Source organism: Leuresthes tenuis, unplaced genomic scaffold (assembly GCF_036924035.1).
Source record: "Leuresthes tenuis unplaced genomic scaffold, fLeuTen1.0.hap1 SCAF_11, whole genome shotgun sequence".
Classification (NCBI taxonomy): domain Eukaryota; kingdom Metazoa; phylum Chordata; class Actinopteri; order Atheriniformes; family Atherinopsidae; genus Leuresthes; species Leuresthes tenuis.
Window position 1 is genome coordinate 2,831,969 of NW_027325365.1, and position 23,508 is coordinate 2,855,476.

The 23,508-nt window shown below is 45.1% G+C and overlaps 3 protein-coding genes across 3 annotated transcripts in view; all 3 read right to left on the reverse strand.

Moving 5' to 3' along the window:
* LOC140317674 (nuclear cap-binding protein subunit 1) overlaps positions 1-23,508 on the reverse strand; it is a 189,229-nt gene that overhangs the window by 117,730 nt on the left and 47,991 nt on the right. The window lies entirely within an intron of this gene.
* Positions 1-23,508, reverse strand: part of LOC140317672 (polycomb group RING finger protein 3) — a 74,205-nt gene that overhangs the window by 29,596 nt on the left and 21,101 nt on the right. Inside the window, exons 2-3 of the mRNA XM_072395149.1 lie at positions 13,755-13,864; positions 6,748-6,865 (exon numbers count right to left, since the gene is read on the reverse strand). Of these exons, the coding sequence (XP_072251250.1) occupies positions 6,748-6,865; positions 13,755-13,769 (133 nt within the window). The 5' untranslated portion in view covers positions 13,770-13,864. The remainder of the gene's footprint in view (positions 1-6,747; positions 6,866-13,754; positions 13,865-23,508) is intronic.
* Positions 267-2,045, reverse strand: LOC140317671 (tripartite motif-containing protein 16-like). Its single transcript, XM_072395148.1, has one exon. It carries the CDS (start codon positions 1,987-1,989, stop codon positions 307-309), a length of 1,683 nt encoding a protein of 560 aa, XP_072251249.1. The 5' UTR covers positions 1,990-2,045; the 3' UTR covers positions 267-306.

Sequence of the window (23,508 nt, forward strand, 5' to 3'; positions counted from 1 at the left end):
TTTTCAGCTAATAGCTCTTTCTTGAAGTTCTCATCGGTTCTCGTGTTGTTTTTATCGGCTGCAGAAAATGTTTCTTCGCTGTTAAAGAAGAAACAACAGAGCTCACAGAATAAAAAGTAATCATCTGAAGCATGTGGATCAAATCTGTGTGGGAGAGACGGAGGAAAGAAAAATTCAAAGAAAACTGGACTCATTTCTCTGCGATGAAGCCGTTTTATTGAAGAAAGTCAAAAGAACAAATATTTTCACAGGAATAAAACGAACAGCAGTGCAGAGACATCACAGCAAAGAGCTGACAGGATACCTTTATTCCACTTTACACAACTCTGCTGTGGCTCCAGAACCAAAAATATTCCAAAACCAAAGTCCAGCACAGAGCGGCTGAGTGAATGTGGTCTGGACTCTGTGGAGGAGAGTCATGGTTCCAGAGACGCTGTAGAAGGACAGAATACCTGCTCTGTGATCCAGGTACACTCCGACTCTGGAGGACTCAGGACCTGAGATGGAGGTTTCCATGCTGTTGTACCAAAATGAATAACTGTCTAGGAGATAATCTAATGCCCAAGATTTGTCATTACGTCCAAATCTACATTCATTCCCATCTCCTGCTCTGCTGATGTTCTTGTATGCAACCGCTACACCAACTCCTAACCCTCTCATCTTCACCTCCCAGTAACAACGTCCAGTCAGACTCTCTCTGCTCAGGACCTGAGAATATTCAGTGAATCTGTCTGGATGATCAGAATAAGACTGAAGTTGTTTCATAAATGTCACTTTTCTGTTCCCCTCTGACAGTAACAGACGTCTGTTTGCTGTGTTTGGATCCAGTGTGATTTCACATGAATATTTTAAGAATCCAGCTCTGCTCTCTGGTTCTGGCTGTGACAGTAAAACATCCACCTCAGAGACTCTCAGGGAGATGTTGGTCCATTCCTCTCTCAGGATGTCCTGTAGTTTCTCTCTGAGCTCTGACACAGCTGCTGTCACAGCCTCAAAGTGCCTCAGAGGACGGATCTTGATGCTGGATGAGGGTGTAGACTCCCTGAGTGCTGACACTGAGGGGCAGTTCTGTAGAAACTGGGTGTGATCCTCTGTGTGTGAGAGCTGCTGCAGCTCAGCATCTTTCCTCTTCAGCTCAGTGATCTCCTGCTCCAGCTTCTCCTGAAGCTCTTTGACTCGACTCACTTCAGTTTCCTGCTGGGATCTGATCTGCTGCTTCACCTCAGAGCTTCTTTTCTGGAGGAGACGGATCAGCTCAGTGAAGATCTTCTCACTGTGCTCCACTGTTTTATCAGCAGACAGATTGATGGCCTCCACCTCCTGCTGAAGCAGCTTCACATCTTTCTCTCGGTCCTGGACTCTCTGCTGGATTTGCTGTCGACTCCCCTCCAGCTCTCTCTGCCTCTCAGTCCTTTCTGCTGCAGCTGACACTGTGTCGTGGCCTTTATGTTCCTCCACAGAGCAGAGATAACAGATAGACTTCTGATCAGTGCGGCAGAACATCTTCTTCACCTCATCGTGAAGAGAGCAGATGTTCTCCTGGAGGTTCTTGGAGGGCTCCACCAGCTTGTGTTTCTTTAATGGAGCCACATCATAATGAGGCTGAAGGTGATTCTCACAGTAAGAGGCTGGGCAGGTTAAACAGGACTTTATGGCTTTCAGTTTTCTTCCAGAGCAGACATCACAGGCCACATCTTCAGCTCCAGCATAGCAGTGATCAGCAGGAGCAGCTTGGAGTCCAGTCTTCTTCAGCTGCTCCACTAAATCAGCTAACATGGTGCTTTTCTCCAGGACAGGCCTCGGTGTGAAAGTTTTCCTGCACTGAGGGCAGCTGTGGATTCCCTTCTGATCCTCTCCATCCCAGAAGCCTTTAATACAGTTCCTGCAGTAGCTGTGTCCACAGGGAATAGTCACCGGATCCTTCAGCAGATCCAAACAGATCGAACAAGAGAAGCTTTCCCGGTCCAGCTGAACTCCTTTCTGCGCCATTTCTCCTCTCAGATCAGCGACTGAGTAAGTTTCACTTCCTCAAAGCTGAAACTAGTCTGAGCTCTGAGCCAATCAGCTCACCAGCTGCTGGTCACACCCATCATCAGCCTGCAGGTCTGAAGGGGAGGGAACAAGGAAATATGTGGGCGGAGCCGAGCTGTGTGTGAGAGCAGGAAGTGCGTTGAAGCTGTTTTACACCGGTCTTCATGGTTCTTTGGGAATCACCTTGTTGCTGCAGAAATCCTATTTTCTGTCTGTCAAACTGTGTTTTCTTTGCTGTTTTTCATAGATGCAGCTAAAGAAATGGGAACAAATGATGTGTCTTTGTAACAAAGTGCCTAAAGATCCAGTTTAAAATGGCTTCTTTGCTAAGTTGTCTGTTCTGTGTCGACACAACACTGGTTCATCCCTTGAGTTAGGAGCCTTTTTTCTGCCTGAAGGGTTCAAAGGTCAGAGTTAAGTGGCTGAACAAACAAACAAGGTACAAGAACTGGACTGAGACTGAGGGAAAAAGCAGAAAAACGTGAGAAACGCAGGACTCTAATTAGAAATATTTACGTTGCCATGTCAAATTTAATTCTAAAGTGTTCATAACTTCCAGTCCAGTGATGATTAATGTTGTAAAGCGTAAATATTTCCATCAGATAAAGTCAAGGCTTCATGTCAGGTTGGATTTATTTGCTTTTCACAGCAAGAACACCCGCTGATTTATCTTTTTCCCCACATTCAAGCTTTAAGATACAAAAAAAAGATCCTTCGCCGAGTTAAAAGAACATTTAACTGCTGCTCGGTGAACCAGTGGCTTCAAACAAACATCACTGTGAGCGAAATGAAGTAATTAAGAGGCTCAGGTGCTCGTCTGACAGCAGGAAAAACACATCTGAGTCACAAACTGACTTCTGATGAATACACTGATCCTGTAAAACGTGTTTATATTACACTGATTTCATCTCTCACCTAGAGACCCCTTCGTGAGCACAACACATGAAGTGTACAACCCTGAAATGTAATTTACTGCACCCGACGTGCAATAAAATCCATCTGCACCTGACAGCTTTATTGCAGTGGAGCCCAGTCTGCGAGAGCAGCTGCATTGGTGACGTAATGTGAATTTCTTTGTCTCGACTCTCCAATAGAGCCCCCGCTCAAACTGGGAAGGAGAATCAAAGCGTCGGGTCTGGACTGATGTTGAAACAGAGCAGAATGGCTCCCATCTAAGGTGCAAGAGCTCCCTCTAGTGGAGCGACGAGGCATCCAAACGTCTTGGTTTGTTTTCAATGCTCCGCTCTTATCTTTGCATCGGAGATTTAGATTGGTCTGTGCTGCAAATATCACTGAAAACATCTATAATGTGCATCTGAAAAGATTTAAATTCATTTCTCGGAATTAGGTGCTCAGAATCGGGTTTTTCCTGGTGTGAAATGAGCAAAAGCTTCTGCCTTCAGTCTGGTCCATGAAAACCAGACACAGATTGATTAGATTAGATTAGATTAGATTCAACTTTATTGTCATGGCACAAAGTACAGGTACCGAGACAACGAAATGCAGTTAGCATCCGACCAGAAGTGCAAAACAGCAGTAAAAGTGGTTAAAGTGCAGAGTATGTGCGTATGGAAAGTGAATAAAGTGAATAAATGCAATACAGTTGTCGACCCTAAAGTTCAGTTTGGAGAAAGATGGACGCATTGCACTGGGAATAAACACTTCTGGTTCAGCTCTGAGTGCCCTGCAGCTGAAAGCCCACAGAGCAGAGGATTCTGCAGGACACTTATCAGCTCGGTGTCAGTATACTGTTGGCTGAGCCCTCAGCTGACTCACCCAGATCTCATGTGAGCATTAAAGCAAGTTTCCAGAGGAGGCCTCATCAACTCAGTGACCCCCAAACATCTACCACAAGGTTGTTCTGCCGCCTTTTCCCCAAGACAGGGAATAAAAAGTACCTCCTGAAATGCATGAGGAATGTTGCAAAGTGCAAGCACTCCTCATGTGAAGATTTTATGAAAATCTGAAGCTTTTAGCTGGTAAACTCACGTCAAAGGATCAAAAAAATCTTAAATGATCAACCTTAAACAGTTAAGACCGGAGAGAATGTTTTGAAAACCGTTCTCAAACCTTGACACTGTCTGAAAACGGGTTTTCTGACAGAAACGAACTGAAAACAGCACCAACGGTTCATCGCTGCATGGCTTCCAGGTCCCGGTCCGCTCTGAGCTGCATGTCGGCGGCTCAGCTTCCAGCTTCTGTTGCTTTTTAAGAGTCCGATGAGTCTTCATCAGGATGACTGATGGCAGGATGAGCCACGAATGTGACTCGGCTGAGATGGAACATCCACGGGACCGGACCGGGAACCAGTGGAGGAGTTCCTCTGGTTGGCTCCTTCTTTCCAGAGTTAAAGAGCTTCATTTGTATGGAGCCGCTTCTCAGCATGAATCCTAATAAACTGAGTGACTTCATTCTGCTTTTCCTGCTGTGATCCGCTTTAAACCTGAGGAGCAACATGGTTTCACAGCAATATGCAACTCAGGGTGGACCTGGACCAGGACCAGGACCAGGACCAGGACCAGGACCAGGACCAGGACCAGGACCAGGGCCAGGACCAGGGCCAGGGCCAGGGCCAGGACCAGGGCCAGGACCAGGACCAGGGCCAGGGCCAGAGCCAGGGCCAGGACCAGGACCAGGGCCAGGACCAGGGCCAGGGCCAGGACCAGGACCAGGACCAGGACCAGGACCAGGACCAGGGCCAGGACCAGGGCCAGGACCAGGACCAGGGCCAGAGCCAGGGCCAGGACCAGGACCAGGGCCAGGACCAGGACCAGGGCCAGAGCCAGGACCTGGACCTGGACCTGGACCAGGGCCAGGACCAGGACCAGGACCAGCAGGACCAGGGCCAGGGCCAGGGCCAGGACCAGGACCAGGACCAGGACCAGGACCAGGGCCAGGGCCAGGACCAGGGCCAGGACCTGAATGTTTTTACCTCAGCTCTTTTTCTGGACCTCAGTGGAAACATCATGGGCTTTAGGAAGGATGGAGGAAGCCGTGATGAGGGTCTGCAGCACTGAAACTGCAGCTGTTCCATAAATATTCTGAACACTTTATTATCACGGTTTGTAATTTACATTCACACCCCCTCAAATTCATTCATAAGAATCACATTCAGCGCAAAGAGGCTGAAAACAATCGAGCTTTGCTCTGAAAGCTGCAACCGCAAGGAATCATGGGACAGAATTAAGGATCGTCTGCTGCATCCTTCAATAAAAGAGATCTTAAAGGAAGCATCAAAGCATTCAAAAGGCTCTTCTGTTGGTCATTTCACTCAGTTAGGAAGCATCCTGGGAAAAAAGCGTGCATTCAACCTTCACGTGGAGCCTGGTGAACACTGAACAGATGGCATCATCTGCTCTGCACACACACACACACACACACACACACACACACACACACACACACACACACACACACACACACACACACACACACACACACACACACACACACACACACACACACACACACACACACACACACACACACACACACACACACACACACACACACACACACACACACACACACACACACACACACACACACACACACACACGAGCAGCTCTTCCTCTGCAGAGTATTAAACCATTTCTGAACATGAGGCCGTACGGCACGATCCTGAAGAGCTGAAACATCATCAAAGTGACATCTCTGAGACAACTAAACCATCACAAGTGTTATCACAGCTGATTTGACTGAATGTTCCGGTGAAACAGCCAACCTGAGATATGAAACGTCCATGTTGTGAGCATCGTCCCTGCGACTGGGAAGAGCTGCCGTTTCAGGACAGAGGCTTGGGAACCAAACGGGCCGCTGCATGGGGAAGTCCAGCAGTCCATTTCCGTGTTTTTATCGCAGCGGGTGCATCGATGCACCGTGTGCACGCAGAGCCCCGTGGCTGCTACGCTTTGGGTGGGCTGTGCAGACACTCCCATGCAGGGGCATGAAATCTGTGCTGCAGAGGTGTGGATCGTCATGAATCTCTACTCATGGTTTGCCATTTTTCTTCTTCGCTTCTTGTCCCCATCGGTCCCGGCGGCTGCACGGCCGCTGCCTTCACTTGCAGCAGTTACAAATCTTTTGGGCTGCACGTGGTCGGGACCAGCTGGCTCCTCACAGACGAAATTTACACCGCAAGCTTCTGAGCTGAGGCGGCTTTAAGAGTTGGCTCCAATTCTTTAATGAGGAAGCGGAAGATTCACAGCACTCAGACATAAAAACGGCACCTCCTCTGCAGGTACCGACCGCTTTTATAGAGTTGGTTTGAGACAGCCGGAGCCCTAATCGCATATTATAATGACTAACTGCAGGAGGAAACAGATGGTGTGATCAAACTTTATTGAACCCCGCTAACGACGCACCACAGAGTGAATGAGAGACAGCATCATCTCCCCTCTTACACGCATATTGTGCAGATTACACGCTCTGTGATGCTGCGGTTTCCTCAGGTTCAAGGCGCCGGCTTTGATTTTTAAGAACTGGAAGATGTACCGAGACCTTTCTTTCTCAGATTAGGGTTTGTGGAAACAACATATTAAAGCACCAAGCGACCAGCAGGCGGATCAGAGGCTTCACCAGAGGCTTCGCTGCTGGTGCCAGACGAGGAGCAGTGAGTGAAAGAAAAGAGAATCACTCCTGCCTTTCAGAAGAAGCAACACAAAGAAGAGCTGACCACACGTGAAAGACAGGGAGAGTGTGTGAGGAGGGACCTACAGGTGTGCAAACACTCTGTGACGGTGGTGGCGTCGATCAGGTAGCCCTCACACAGGCGGCATGTGATGTGGGCGTTGATGTGACACAGCTTTATCTTCCTCGTCAGCATGTCGGGGTTCTGTGGAGGAAAAAGAAGGAGAATACTGAAGTCATTCAGCCTCTGAGGAACGTTATCTGGAGAGAAAACAACGTGTGAGGGAATCCTGCCCATCAATACAGAAGCCGAGAGATAACCCAACAATAAAAGAACATGTTTGCTCTGTGCTGCTGGTTCTGGCTCAGATCCACATCAACACACCCCATTTATGATATGAACTGTTTCACATAAACCTCCCTCGAACCAGGCTGAGATAAAACGTGAAAAAGTCAACTTCCCCGTCTGATCACCGATCATAAGGTTGAGTTTCACTGTGGGGCGGCGGCTCGGATCCGACTCTGTGCCCAGCAGACTGTGAGCAAAGAGAGATGAAGCACGGAGCTGTTGCTAGATTGGATCAGGCAGAGAGCTGCTCTGTGGTAATTAGGTAATACTTTGTAATCCAATCAGACTAAACACTCATAGGCTGGCAGCGGCAGACAGGAAAAGAGCCTTGATAACATCTTCCACACTTTTACTTCTCTCTGTGTTGGAGGAAACATACTTCTTACTTCACTAAATAGCCTTCGTTACTAGATTTTGACGCATTAAAACGTTTATCTGGTAATAATCTGCCACTGATTATATCTCAGACATAAATATGACAGCAGGGCTTTTAAGAAATACCAAAAGTTCACTTAAATGTGCAGAATTGCTGCTTTTTCTGACTTATTTAGTTGGTTTTGTGGTTTGGACTGTCTGATGGGGGGTGTAGTGTCACTTTAAATCATCCCTTTGTAGAAACTTTGAAGAAGATACAGAAGATGCTGCTGAAAACAACTTGTTTAAGCAGCTGGAGAAGCTGGTCAGCCCTGAACAGAGAATTCACAAACCGACTCGTTTCTCACAGCGTTTAGAAGCCAGACTGCTGAAATTAAGGCCACGATGTGCAGGTAAAACGGAGACTGACCTCTGAAAAGAAGGCAAGGCCGTTTTATTTGTATTTCATACACAAGTGCAACTCAATGTGCTTTACAAAGCAGGAAAAGAGCAGAATAAAAGGATGAAAACGTGCAAAGACACGTAAAACAAGGCAATAAAACCTTCTGTAAAATCCACTCAGCTGGAAGCAGAAGCAGTGAAGATAGAATTAAGAAAATGCTTTGGTAAGAAAGGATAAGACGAGTAAAAAGGAGAAAATAAACTCTTTTCAAAGGCCTGACAAATCAAGAAAGCTTTGAGCTTTGATTTAAAAGCAGCAACATTTGGGCACATCTGAGTGTTTCAGGGAGTTTGTTCCAGAAATAAGCAGCAAAATTATGCTTTTCCATGTTTTATCTTAGGACTATAAACCGTTAGCAGACCCTTAACAGGTGACCTCAGGGTTCTGGATGGTTGGATAAGGGAATAAGGAGATTTAGCAGGTATTTTGGGCCCAAACCATTTAATTTTAAATTAATCTCTCACAGAGGAAGCCAGTGCAAAGACCTGAGAACTGGTGGGATGTGGTCGTACTTTCTGGGTTTGTGAGCACCCTGCAGCTGCATTTTGAACACGCTGCAGTTGTTGGATGCTTTTCTTTGGAAGGCCCATCGCAGCAGTCGAGTCTATTCGAGATCAAAGCCGGAGTTTCTCCAGGTCTGGTTTAGACAGAAGGCTTCTAATCCATACTGCATTTTTTAGGTGGTAAAAGAAGAGAGTTTTAAGGACTTCGTGACATACTTTCTGTTCGTGTCCAACTTTTTAAAGCAGAAGCGTTTCAAAGAGACTGTGTGAGCGGCTTTTCTGTGAGAACTTTTCCTTTGTAAGCCCGAAGGCAGCCCCTCACCATCAGAAACACCCTGAGGAGACTTCACTGGGTTCAAATCTACCCTAACACAAGCAGCTGGATCTGCATCCACTTTTAGTTTGTTTACCAAGAGGGTAAGCAGCTCAAACATGCTAAAGAGTCCACACTGACGGCTAACCCTCTGCAGGGGTGCAGACCTGTTCAGTTACTCTTCAGACGTGGAGCGACTTGGCCAGATCCACGCATGACACGTCCATCGAGCTGCTGGATCACATCTCAAAGTCTCCACAGCAGCATAAAAAAAGCCAAAAAGAGTAGATTTGTCTGGCCCAAACAAGCCCAACTGTGGGGAAGCCACAGTGCATCCATCGCCCTCTGCTGACTGGTTGTAGTGGAAATTATAAGCCCCGCCCACATTCAATCTTTCATTTGGTGGCGTGTCCGTTTTCTGATGAGTTTTGATTGGTTATCTGATGCAGGAAGTCACTTTTGTTGCTTTTCTCCCGCAAACTGTCCCGATCACTGAAATTCTGAGCGATCTGAGGAACGATGCACTCGATAACGAGCTCATTTCTCATTTGGTAACCGTGAGCAACCCATGGCCTGCTTCTGCTCGTGCTCAGTTCCCTGCATGCTACCGGCTGCGCGCTACTGGCTGCGCGCTACAGGCTGCGCGTTACTGGCTGCGCGCTACAGGCTGCGCGCTACAGGCTGCGCGCTACAGGCTGCACGCTACAGGCTGCACGTTACAGGCTGCACGCTACCGGCTGCACGTTACCGGCTGCACGCTACTGGCTGCAAGCTCATTGGTCCGACCCTCAAAGTCAGTCACTCGCACAAAGCTTGCTCTAGTTTAATGTTACTTCCCCTTTTCCCTGATAAACTTTTTAATTTTCCTTAATAAATGGTGTAATGCGGGAGTTCTGTGAGGTTTTAAGGCAGTAGTTTGTCAGTTGTTAAAGTAGAGGTGTGCAATGTGTGGGGGTGAAACTTTGAGACCAGCAGGACCTGAATCTCTCGCTCTCACAACTAAATTTTGTTCCGATAGATTAAATGGAAACATTTAGAGATATATTTGAGTGGGGAGTACGGTGCTGTTTTCCATCAACTTCTGTTCATCTGAACGACTTTTCACTAATAACACGTTCCACTTCCACTCCAGTTTAATGCTTCTTCCCCTTTTCCCTTAACATTGACTGTCATTTTCACACGTTCGGCAGATTTTTCCTCCAGTACGTCACAGCAGGAGATTTTCTGCTGGAGAGGGTGCAGGGGAGCATCTGCCGAGACAAAGTACGGTGTGGAAATCATTTCATCATCCGTCATATCGTTGCAACACGCTCAGAAGAGCAGATTAAGCTGCTTGTTTTGTTGATAATAACAGCAACGAGCGCGTGGAAAGCAACGTTTGGGTCAGCAGAAAGCAGGAAGCAGCAGCAGCTCTCACCATCACACAGTAAAGCTTCATTTCACAGAGTGCACACATGTTTATGTGCACGTCCCAACCCTCCAGAACAACCTGCACAGTTCAACACTCCAGGAAACTGAGCCAAGAGCCAAGATTGCCTCCACAATCAGTAAAATTCACAAGATATGAGCTCAAATTGGGCCACATGTTGAAATTCATCTCATATTCTCCATATCCACTGGATCCAGTTCAGGTGTTGTGGGGGAGGGGTGGAGAGGGTTGGGCCGGAGCCGCTCCCAGCTCCATATTCCCAGCCTAACAACATATTCCATTCATCTGGACTAGATGAGGCGTTGACTTTAAATCTGAGATAGCATCACCAAAAAGGCAGGTGAGTCATTCATCCCTTTTAACCACAGTGCAGCATCGCCACAGCGAGGCTCGAGTTCAACGTGTAGCAACACAATCAGAAATTCAGGACAAACAGGCTGCAACACAGCCGGTGATTCACGGTTACTGTGACTAACCGTGGTTTCACTCTGCCAGGAGCATCATTTACAAATGCGTCCACTCGCAGAAACTCCCTCCATGTGCTCATCGGCCCACAAATCACATTCAGAGGGTGCAAAAAGCACCAAGCCAGGGCGTTATCTTTGTTTGCTCTGAACTCACAGCTTAGCTGGCGACTGTGGAAGTCGGCAGCTTTGCCCCAAGTTTTGTCTCCCAGGCTGCATTAGAGGAAATCCTCCCCTAAACTCAAAGCTCCTCTGATTTCTCTTCGTCTGGCGGCTTCTCGTCTCCCTCCTCCAACAGGGAACCTTTTAAAACATCTTATCCTGAAGAACATCTTGATTCCATCTCATTAAATCAATTAGACGCTTAAATTCAAAGTGATTTACGACTGTGAAAAGAAGGGGGGCTATGAGAGTTTCTGGGGAGTTGGAGACGGGACCAGCAAGCTTCTGATTGAAAGATGACCAGCCTACCTCCGGCGTTACAGCCGCCCTCGACATAAAACACACCTGGAGACGAGAGGAAGCTGACAGGAGGAGCTCAGAATGTGGGACACTGAACTTTGAAGGGATCCATGAGTGCATCGGACCAAATCCAGACTGGGAAATCTCACTTTTTGCACCACATGTTGGCCACATTAAGCAGGTTTCCATTGTTCGAGTCACATTTTCAAAAGGCGGATGGAAAGAATACAAAGACTTCCACTAATGCACAAAAACAATCATAAGCTGGCTTGATGTGGCTTTTGCCTGTTTTTAAAGGGGAACTCCGGTATTTTTAAACCTGGACCTTATTTCTGGCATGAAATACGTTCATCTACTCACAGAGAACAGTTTGGTGAAAGTCGGCGTCCTTCAGAAGATATTTAGATAACTGGAGATCCATATAACGGAGTGAACGGGGCTTAGAGGATGCAGCCTCTAAATAAGGCATTATCTGTCTTTATTTCACCAATACTTTAAGAAGAATGAATGAATGAACGTGTGCTATAGCTCTGTTAGCTCATAGCTGCTGTTATGTGGCTACTTGCAGCTATAGGAGAGCTAACGGAGGGATTTCTACACAGGCACTCTACTGGGACCACTTCATCCACACGCCCCCCTGCAGCACAGCTCATTCCCTCCGGTAAGAACGTCCATCTTACTCAAACTCGTCGTTCACGTCATCAAAATCTGATAAATATCCTGCCATGTTGCACAAAACTACCAGCAGCAAACTCTGTGTGAAGTTAGCCGACTGTCACAGAGCACGGAGTGAATAAACTGTGCTGCAGGGGGGCGTGTGGATGAAGTGGTCCCAGTAGAGTGCCTGTGTAGAAATCCCTCCGTTAGCTCTCCTATAGCTGCAAGTAGCCACATAACAGCAGCTATGAGCTAACAGAGCTATAGCACACGTTCATTCATTCATTCTTCTTAAAGTATTGGTGAAATAAAGACAGATAATGCCTTATTTAGAGGCTGCATCCTCTAAGCCCCGTTCACTCCGTTATATGGATCTCCAGTTATCTAAATATCTTCTGAAGGACGCCGACTTTCCCCAAACTGTTCTTGGTGAGCAGATGAACGTATTTCATACCAGAAATAAGGTTTAAAAATACCGGAGTTCCCCTTTAAGAAGACTTGTTGCTCTTTCGGGGGAATGGAAACAACCTGGAGAATTAAAATAATGTGCCTCACCAGCTGTTTCCAGTCAGTAAAGTCAAGTGACTGGTTTGCATCTTCAGGTGTATGATACAATATCCCAGATATTTGCAGAAATTAAACTTATTTTACTGAATTACACCCATGAGCAACGCAGCCGAGTTTATCCGCTTCAGACCAGTGTCTGATTCACATTTCTTTCCTTTTTTTTACAGCTTTTCACAAGATAAAACTCCACATTTGCTTTAAAGCAAATATAAACCCAACTAATCTAAATCTGCGTGTGCAGTTGAATCAATCCGCCAATAAAGATCTCCGAGTGCCCGAGGCTGCAAAGATCCCACAGAGCTAAATACGTCTTTGAACTCTGATCCGTTTTCCTGTTTTATGAAACATTAAGTGCTAAATGATGATGCCACATGTGTCCTTTCATAGTAGCCTACAGGAATCCCTGTAATGAGGAGGACTGTAACTGGGGCTGCGGCAGAGGAAGCGTGACCTCGGAGAAACCTCTTTAGAGGTTCAGGAAACAGTTACACACCTGTTTAAGTCGAGTGCTCGCTGCAGCCAAGACGACAAGCTTAGCTGCCATTCAGCTGCTGTTGATTTATTCTAAACTCGGCTGCTGCTTCAGCTTCACATCAAACTGACTCCTGAAGTCTGAATAAAAAGAAAGATGAAAGACTTTCTGCACATAAATGTCACACTGACAGATGTGAGGCTGGTAACATCCAGACTGGATGAAGGGCTCTTTCTGTTCATCTCTAAGGCAGAAAACCTTTCAAATTAGAAGAAAATGTCCGAGCGGCATGAGCCAATTCTGCGTAATCGTAATAACAAAGTTCACAGAACCAAGAAAATCAGTTCAGCAGATGGGATAAGAAGCAGCCAGTGTCTCTGGATGCGTTTCCACATAAAATCAGGTTCCCTGTGGAGTGAAAACAAGGTGGCTGAAGTGTGTCAAGATAACCAGCAGAGATGGTTCAGACAAAGGCTGCTCGTGTTCGGCCAATCAGACGCAGAGACGTGCATTATTTAGAGGCTCAGACCCGATCTAAAACCCTCAGTTCGAACTGTGCAGGCGCCTCAACACAGACAGAAAAGAGTCTCCTTTACAGTTTCTGTCCACCGAGGGAGGCATCTTTGGTTTGAAATGTGAACTGAAACTAACGAAACGAAACTCAAATTAGACTCAAGAGCTTGAAAAAAATGCAGTTACGAAATATAAAGCGGCACGACGATAAACTATAGGAAGGAAACAAAGAGAAAAAAGTTACTTTTTTAGCATTTATCGGCATGTTCATTTACTTATGGAGCCATTTATGTGCTTTTTAGTTATTTATTTGGCAGTTTCAGTGTTTCAGGCCTCCATTTTTCAGTGATTTTCACTGAAACTGTTGAAATAAATGCAATCATGTGATCTTTTCAATCCAAAGCCAATAATATCTGATGCTGTTTTCAGTTTCTGAGCCTTCAAGCTGAATTTGTTCACATTTTATTAGCTTTAATTCAGGCAGGAATGTTGTTTTTTCAGTCCGATTTCACTTTTCTTGTCATGATAATTGAAAAAGTGGCTCTTACCCCTAATACCGCCATGCGTCGACTGTGGATGGTGCAGCAGCCACGTCTCTTCCCGTCGTTGTGCGGCCGACAGTGTTAGCTGCTCATCATGGAGAGCCTCTCATCGAAGACTGCCAACACAGAAAGAGGCAAACTGTTAGAGGATTCCTTCGGATTCTCATTTAACAGAAACAAAGACAGAGAAGAGAAGACATCTTTGGTGTCCGAGGCCAAACTGATCGGCTCAGCTCACCGTGAACAAGCCCAAAATCAGACAATGAAAGGTGTTAAATTCACATGCAAACCTTCAGTTTTAGGGAAGATGGTGTTTTTCCAGCTCTATTTAGTCAGAATTACTTCAGTTTTAAAGAAATAACTTTAACTAAAAAGGGAAGATGGTGTTTTTCCAGCTCTATTTAGTCAGAATTAAATAAACTCTACGTGATAATTAATGATAGAACCATCCTTAACCAACCAGCCTCCATCTACCTAATGCTTCACCATTTGTACATGTTCAAGAGAAGCTGCTGGAAATCTCTACTTTACGCTCTGCTTCTGGCTGCTTCCACGTGTTTGTGCAGCCATCTTATCACGGCCTTGGACGTGGGAACTTATTTCCTTTCTGCTCAACGGAAGCTGGTCATTGTTTAGTCTAGTTTAGCTTTCAGGTCGCTTTGTTTGGACAGTTCAGGCCGTTCAAGGCAGCTTTGGTTTATCTTAATATGAGGAAAGATAAGAAGAGTTTAAGTGTTTCTTTTTAAAACCAGACTTTTCCCTGTGAGGCTGCTGTGTTGCTCCACCCTGTAAATTCACCTCATGCACTCTTAAGTCTGGTCAAGCTTTACCACCTGACAGTTTCCTCCATTTATCCTCCAGGCTGAACACAAGTGCTGGCTGCTGGATATGAACTCTACAGCTCTGTCACAGCACTGAAGGGATATATATATAATAAATGCTTAATCCCAACTCTGAGGTTTGGATTTGAAGTGACGGATCTTAATTTTGGCTTCTATCGAAATCATAGAAACGGTGTTAGAACAGCAGGGGGCGCCTGGATGGTTATTCATGAAAAAAAAGTTGGGTTTGGTTTGGTTTGAAGGGAAAAGAAGCTGCTCAGAGAGTCAAATAATGCAAAAACATCAGGACACAGAGTCAAATAATGCAGAAACATCAGGACACAGAGGCAAATAATGCAGAAACCTCAGGACACAGAGGCAAATAATGCAGAAACCTCAGGACACAGAGTCAAATAATGCAGAAACCTCAGGACACAGAGGCAAATAATGCAGAAACATCAGGACACAGAGTCAAATAATGCAGAAACATCAGGACACAGAGTCAAATAATGCAGAAACCTCAGGACACAGAGGCAAATAATACAGAAACCTCAGGACATAGAGTCAAATAATGCAGAAACATCAGGACCCAGAGTCAAATAATGCAGAAACATCAGGACACAGAGTCAAATAATGCAGAAACCTCAGGACACAGAGGCAAATAATGCAGAAACCTCAGGACCCAGAGTCAAATAATGCAGAAACATCAGGACACAGAGTCAAATAATGCAGAAACCTCAGGACACAGAGTCAAATAATGCAGAAACATCAGGACCCAGAGTCAAATAATGCAGAAACATCAGGACCCAGAGGCAAATAATGCAGAAACCTCAGGACACAGAGTCAAATAATGCAGAAACATCAGGACACAGAGTCAAATAATGCAGAAACCTCAGGACACAGAGTCAAATAATGCAGAAACATCAGGACCCAGAGTCAAATAATGCAGAAACCTCAGGACCCAGAGTCAAATAATACAGAAACATCAGGACCCAGAGTCAAATAATGCAGAAACATCAGGACCCAGAGTCAAATAATGCAAAAACATCAGGACACAGAGTCAAAAAATGCAGAAACATCAGGACACAGAGTCAAATAATGCAGAAACATCAGGACACAGAGTCAAATAATGCAGAAACCTCAGGACGCAGAGTCAAATAATGCAGAAACCTCAGGACACAGAGTCAAAAAATGCAGAAACCTCAGGACACAGAGTCAAATAATCCAGAAACCTCAGGACACAGAGTCAAATAATGCAGAAACCTCAGGACACAGAGTCAAATAATACAGAAACCTCAGGACACAGAGTCAAATAATGCAGAAACATCAGGACACAGAGTCAAATAATACAGAAACCTCAGGACACAGAGGCAAATAATGCAGAAACATCAGGACACAGAGTCAAATAATACAGAAACCTCAGGACACAGAGTCAAAAAATGCAGAAACATCAGGACACAGAGGCAAATAATGCAGAAACCTCAGGACACAGAGTCAAATAATGCAGAAACCTCAGGACACAGAGTCAAATAATACAGAAACCTCAGGACACAGAGTCAAAAAATGCAGAAACATCAGGACACAGAGGCAAATAATGCAGAAACATCAGGACACAGAGTCAAATAATGCAGAAACATCAGGACACAGAGTCAAATAATGCAGAAACATCAGGACACAGAGTCAAATAATACAGAAACCTCAGGACACAGAGTCAAATAATGCAGAAACATCAGGACGCAGAGTCAAATAATGCAGAAACATCAGGACACAGAGTCAAATAATGCAGAAACCTCAGGACACAGAGGCAAATAATACAGAAACCTCAGGACATAGAGTCAAATAATGCAGAAACATCAGGACCCAGAGTCAAATAATGCAGAAACATCAGGACACAGAGTCAAATAATGCAGAAACCTCAGGACGCAGAGTCAAATAATGCAGAAACATCAGGACACAGAGTCAAATAATGCAGAAACCTCAGGACACAGAGTCAAAAAATGCAGAAACATCAGGACACAGAGTCAAATAATGCAGAAACCTCAGGACACAGAGTCAAATAATGCAGAAACCTCAGGACCCAGAGTCAAATAATGCAGAAACCTCAGGACACAGAGTCAAATAATGCAGAAACCTCAGGACACAGAGTCAAATAATGCCGAAACCTCAGGACGCAGAGGCAAATAATGCAGAAACATCAGGACGCAGAGTCAAATAATGCAGAAACATCAGGACACAGAGTCAAATAATGCAGAAACCTCAGGACACAGAGGCAAATAATACAGAAACCTCAGGACATAGAGTCAAATAATGCAGAAACATCAGGACCCAGAGTCAAATAATGCAGAAACATCAGGACCCAGAGTCAAATAATGCAGAAACATCAGGACACAGAGTCAAATAATGCAGAAACCTCAGGACGCAGAGTCAAATAATGCAGAAACCTCAGGACACAGAGTCAAATAATGCAAAAACATCAGGACACAGAGTCAAATAATGCAGAAACCTCAGGACACGACACCAAACCACCCAGGCTGCAGATTGTTTAAAGGGAACACACAAGAAGACGATCCCATGTGAAACATCCCACTTCTCCTCCAGAGGAATGCTTCAGTGACGAGTTGTGACGTCGTTTCTGTGATTCGCTGCTCAGCAGAGAGTCATCCTCAGTGTGAGGCGAACACCCACCACTCATTCATCCTGCTGCACACACACGGCCTTTAAAGTCTACAGTCAGAGATGAGTGAACCAGCCTGCCCCGTGTCTGCCCGTCAGACCGTGAAATTAGCCCCGGAGGACGCAAACTGTACCGCCGTCAGACGCCAGCGACTTCTCTGATGTCATGTTTTACATCTGTGTGTCTGTGGGGTTGAGCTCAAGCCAAACCGATTATAATTGATGTTTTTGAAGCTCCTCTCTTCTTTTACTTGATAAAAGCTCACAAGCAGCCAAATGTACCCAAATACTGTAAGAAAAGACGAGACATGCCGACATCTGCTGTGATAAGCAGCTTAAAACATGTCTGAATGATGTAAAAACAAATGAGGAATGAATCTCCAGGCTTCTTGAAGGACATCCCAAAGCTCTTCTTTGGATGTGGGCTGCCTTTTGTTCCGTTCTCTGTCAGATGATCCCACACTGCTTCAATAATGTTGAGGTCCGGGCTCTGGGGAGGATTCATCCCTCCATAAGACCTGTTGCCACTGATTTTCAGTCCACTTCTTGTGTCATTTGGCACAGCTCAGCCTTTTCTCCCTGTTTCCCTTCCTTAAGAATGGCTTCTTGACAGCCACCCTTCCATGGAGACCATTTCTGATGAGGCTTGGGCCAACAGTAGATGGATCAGCTGAAGGTCCAGATGCATCTCTCAGGTCCTGTCAGGTCACAGCTGGATTTTTTCCTCTTTCTTAAGGACATCACTTTCAGATCCTGTTCATCTGCTGTAGATAGTTTTTTAGGCCTGACACTTCTTCTTTTGTCCTCCACTTGTCCAGTTTCCTCAAATGTTTTAAGGACACACTGCACACCATGCTGAGATATGCCAAGTTTTCAGCTAATAGCTCTTTGGGAATCACCTTGTTGCTGCAGAAATCCTATTTTCTGTCTGTAAAACTGTGTTTTCTTTGCTGTTTTTCATAGATGCAGCTAAAGAAATGGGAACAAATGATGTGTCTTTGTGACAGGCTGCTGGTAACAAAGTCCCTAAAGATCCAGTTTAAAATGGCTTCTTTGCTAAGTTGTCTGTTCTGTGTCGACACAACACTGGTTCATCCCTTGAGTTAGGAGCCTTTTTTCTGCCTGAAGGGTTCATAGGTCAGAGTTAAGTGGCTGAACAAAGAAAGAAACCCTTTTCTGTGAAAATAGCTTCAGGAACTGGACTGAAAATGAGTGAAAAAAGCAGAAAATGTTCAAATAAAAACTTCAGAAAGCTGGAGAACTATTGCTTAAAACCACTTTAAAAGATTACAGGATGATGAGAAACAAGTGTAGACAACACTGGTTCATCCCTTGAGTTCGGAGCCTGAAGAAAGAGTCGAGACTTGCACAGTTCTGTAAGCGACAGCTGAACACCTCTCCAGGTGTCGGGTGGAGCTGAAGTAATTCTTTACACTTGTTTGAGAGGCTTTTTCTTTATGGATCTGCGTTGGCGCACGTGGACGTGAACAGGAAAGCAATCAGAGCGAATAAGCACACATTCTTAGTGGGAGGAAATCATTTTTACCGGATCTCTTATTCAGAAGCCCCCTTTCCACACTTTATTTGCCCAAACTGTGCCGGGGCACACGCAGAAATCCCATTAAAGACCAGCCAAAAACTCCCACCGAGGCTTAGAGGAAGTAAAACGCTGTAATACTTCACAATTTGTGTTTTCCCGGATGTCTGCTGCCAGCATCCGCCGCCGATAAAGTTTAAAGAGCGCCCTGTTATTTGCCAGATCTCGTTGCCTGTCGCCCCGCAGATAGAGATGAGTAATTAACCTCCGTGATTACATTCATGCTTTCACCCACGTCTGCTTTCTCTTCTTTAATTAAATGATTCCACACGAGTTTCAGCTCAATGTTTAGAATGAAAGCAGCGGAGCAGAGACACAAGCTGCAAAAAGTGTGTGGTGGTGAGCAGCAGAGGGTCCCAGGTTTGCTCCGGCCTCCTCACACCCCCCAAAAACATGCATGTCGGGTTAACTGGTGACTCTAAACGGTCCGTTGGTGCGAGTGTGAGCGCCCGGCCGCTGGGGGGCACGAGTCAGTGTGTTTCCAGTGCCGGATAAACAGTGAGGGCTGCTTCAGGAGGGGCACCCGGCCTAAATCATGTGAATAAAGAAGAAGAAGAAGCTCTAAATGCATTCAAAATGTTTAGCACAGGTCGCAGATTAACATTTTCACGAGTGATTAATTCCCTCTTTGTGGTGACTCACGAGGAGCTCGTCATCCCGCTGCCTCCCACTGAAACCTGTCCGGCCACAACAACACCAGCACCTCCGTGTGAAGCCGGTTGCTCTGGTTTTTATCTACAAAGACGGATAACGGCTTCTGTAAAGTGCTTTTATGCACTAAAACAGGAAATGCTCGTTGATAAGACTGCCAAAATACTGCGATAAATCGCAGAAATCAATCCGACCCGATGAAATGCTTTTTTTCCTCCTATAAATTCATTTTGCTTTTAGTTACGACTTTAATGTGAACTTTAAAGTGTTACAGCAAAAATTATCTGCATCTGGGGTGAAAGGATTAAAAAAAATAGATAAACGCTTTAAATGCTGAATTCATTTCTGGCTCCCTGTGCACGGAGCTTGAAAGCAGAGCCGAGTGTCGCTGCCTCTGAGGAGCAGAAAGAGCAGAGCAGGGGAAATTCGATGGTTTCTGTGGTCCAACTTTCTGGGAGAGTGAAAGGTTAGACGACCTCTTTGACCTCTGAGGGCAGCAAACCGAGCAGATCACATGACATATTCACAGCACCGCTAAAGGATTTTACATCTTCAAATAAATAGGACTTTGTTTGATGAAGTGCTGCAGCACAGTTTTACAGCTGGAGGAAGAACTCCACCTCTGGATCAAAGTTAAACCGATATCAGATCATTCACCCGCCGGGATATTCAGAAGAAGAATGAATGAATGAACGTGTGCTATAGCTCTGTTAGCTCATAGCTCTGTTAGCTCATAGCTGCTGTTATGTGGCTACTTGCAGCTATAGGAGAGCTAACGGAAGGATTTCTACACAGGCACTCTACTGGGACCACTTCATCCACACGCCCCCCTGCAGCACAGTTTATTCACTCCGTGCTCTGTGACAGTCGGCTAACTTCACACAGAGTTTGCTGCTGATAGTTTTGTGCAACATGGCAGGATATTTATCAGATTTATCAGATTACGTCATCCCAGTAGACGAGTGTGTAGAAAGCCCTCTATAAACCCCCCCGATAGCCGCCAATAACAACAACACAGCAGCTCTGAGCTAACAGAGCTATAGCACACGTTCATTCATTCATTCTTCTTAAAGTATTGGTGAAATAAAGACAGATAATGCCTTATTTAGAGGCTGCATCCTCTAAGCCCCGTTCTCTCCGTTATATGGATCTCCAGTTATCTAAATATCTTCCGAAGGACGCCGACTTTCACCAAACTGTTCTCGGTGAGTAGATGAACGTATTTCATGCCAGAAATAAGGTCCAGGTTTAAAAATACCAGAGTTCCCCTTTAAGAAGACTTGTTGCTCTTTCAGGGAATGGAAACAACCTGGAGAATTAAAATAATGTGCCTCACCAGCTGTTTCCTGTCAGTAAAGTCAAGTGACTGGTTTGCATCTTCAGGTGTATGATACAATATCCCAGATATTTGCAGAAATTAAACTTATTTTACTTCTTCTGAATTACACGAGCAACGCAGCCGAGTTTAATCGCTTCAGACCAGTGTCTGATTCACATTTCTTTCCTTTTTTAAAGCTTTTCAGAAGATAAAACTCCACATTTGCTTTAAAGCATTAAAAATACCTTTAAAAATACCGGAGTTCCCCTTTTAAATCAGTCGGTTATTTTCCTAATCAGCTAATTCATCAGGGTAAAAACGGCAAACAATCATCCTCCAGAGAGACGCTGGATGAGAGCCAGCAGCATTAGCTTGTTGCTGTTTTCTCTACTGGATCAAATCAATATCGAGTTATAAAGAAGTGAGAAAAAGCAAACTGTGTGGAAGTGAAAGAAAAAGCTGCCAGATGTGAACTTCACCACAAGTTTCGCCATTTTTAAACGGGGTTATTTCAAATTCAACCACAGATATGTGGCTTTCTGAACCAAACAGCCGGCGGCAGATACGACCCGTGCAGAGGGCAGGTGGGCAGGTGGGTGAGGAAATGATGTCATTAAAGGCCAAAACCCGCCGCCGTCAAATGCTCAAAAACATATTTAACAGGACATTTGGTCAGTTTCACCCAGCTGTTTTCAGACAACTTCGATGGTTATGGAACCATAATTACATGATTTAATTGTTAATTGTGACGTGCCTCATGGCCCCCCTGATAGTTCAAGGCTGAGTTGTCTTAGCACAGAATATCAGGCAGTTAGGCGCCGCTGGTTGTGGATCACAGCCTGGAGCACAGGAAGAACATTTCTGACACCAAATGCTGTTTGTCGATCAGCGAATACGGAGCAGGACAAGCTTCCTCTCACTGCAAATTCACCTCCTTTAGTTGTGGGAGTAAATACACACTCATGAATCATCTTAGTAGGATGGATGCTCACCGAAGTGGAACCAAGGTGGGAAAATGAATCGGGTATAAGATCAAAGTGGCTGGCAGATTTCAGCTATAAAATAATGACTAAATATGAAGTGACTCGGTCATTATTTACTCGGAATTTTACACCTGCAGGTGCTCTGTGAAAGTCGGCGTCCTTCAGAAGATATTTAGATAACTGGAGATCCATATAACGGAGAGAACGGGGCTTAGAGGATGCAGCCTCTAAATAAGGCGTTATCTGTCTTTATTTCACCAATACTTTAAGAAGAATGAATGAATGAACGTGTGCTATAGCTCTGTTAGCTCATAGCTGCTGTTATGTGGCTACTTGCAGCTATAGGAGAGCTAACGGAGGGATTTCTACACAGGCACTCTACTGGGACCACTTCATCCACACGCCCCCCTGCAGCACAGTTTATTCACTCCGTGCTCTGTGACAGTCAGCTAACTTCACACAGAGTTTGCTGCTGATAGTTTTGTGCAACAGGGCAGGATATTTATCAGATTTATCAGATGACGTCATCCCAGTAGACGAGTGTGTAGAAAGCCCTCTATAACCCCCCCGATAGCCGCCAATAATAACACGGCAGCTATGAGCTAACAGAGCTATAGCACACGTTCATTCATTCATTCTTCTTAAAGTATTGGTGAAATAAAGACAGATAATGCCTTATTTAGAGGCTGCATCCTCTAAGCCCCGTTCACTCCGTTATATGGATCTCCAGTTATCTAAATATCTTCCGAAGGACGCCAACTTTCACCAAACTGTTCTCTGTGAGTAGATGAACGTATTTCATGCCAGAAATAAGGTTTAAAAATACCGGAGTTCCCCTTTAATCTGCACACTGTAGTGATAGAAATTATGGTAAAAGTATTATTTGCACCAAAATGGAAAACCTTTTGAAAAATAAATGAATAATTCGATCATTTAAACAACTTTTCACATCTTGACCTCGCAGTTTAAAGGTGAAAGTATCAGAATGTCCGATTACCTCTGAAGCAGTCTGAGGTCAGCTTCACCGTGACCGAGTTATTTTCTGATTTGGACATATCATCATAGCACATCGGTAGTTGAGAATGTAACCTGAAATGTGGCCGGAATGTCCACTCAAATGAAATATTCAGCTAACAGAGCTATAGCACACGTTCATTCATTCATTCTTCTTAAAGTATTGGTGAAATAAAGACAGATAATGCCTTATTTAGAGGCTGCATCCTCTAAGCCCCGTTCACTCCGTTATATGGATCTCCAGTTATCTAAATATCTTCCGAAGGACGCCGACTTTCACCAAACTGTTCTCAGTGAGTAGATGAACGTATTTCATGCCAGAAATAAGGTTTAAAAATACCGGAGTTCCCCTTTAACTTCGACACCATCGTCAGGATTAATCAATGTGCGTATTTCTTTGCCCCCCCCCACACCACACACATGTCCAGGAACAACCACAGCAGTCTGTTGCGTCTCTTTCACCCCTGTTACTGCCGAAAGCACCGGCAGCACAGCAGCTGTGTGGCTCTGCTGATTCATTTTCAGGGCTTTAGGAATCCAGCGAAGTCTTGAGATTGACAACATTTGCAGTCAATCATTCCCTGAACAACTGCCTCAGTGGCGGGGAAGTACAAACAGAGACAGACACACACACTCTGGCATCACAAAGAGCCCCTGTTGGCCCGCCTGTGGGCCCTGGAGTGTTTGGATTCGGTATAAATTG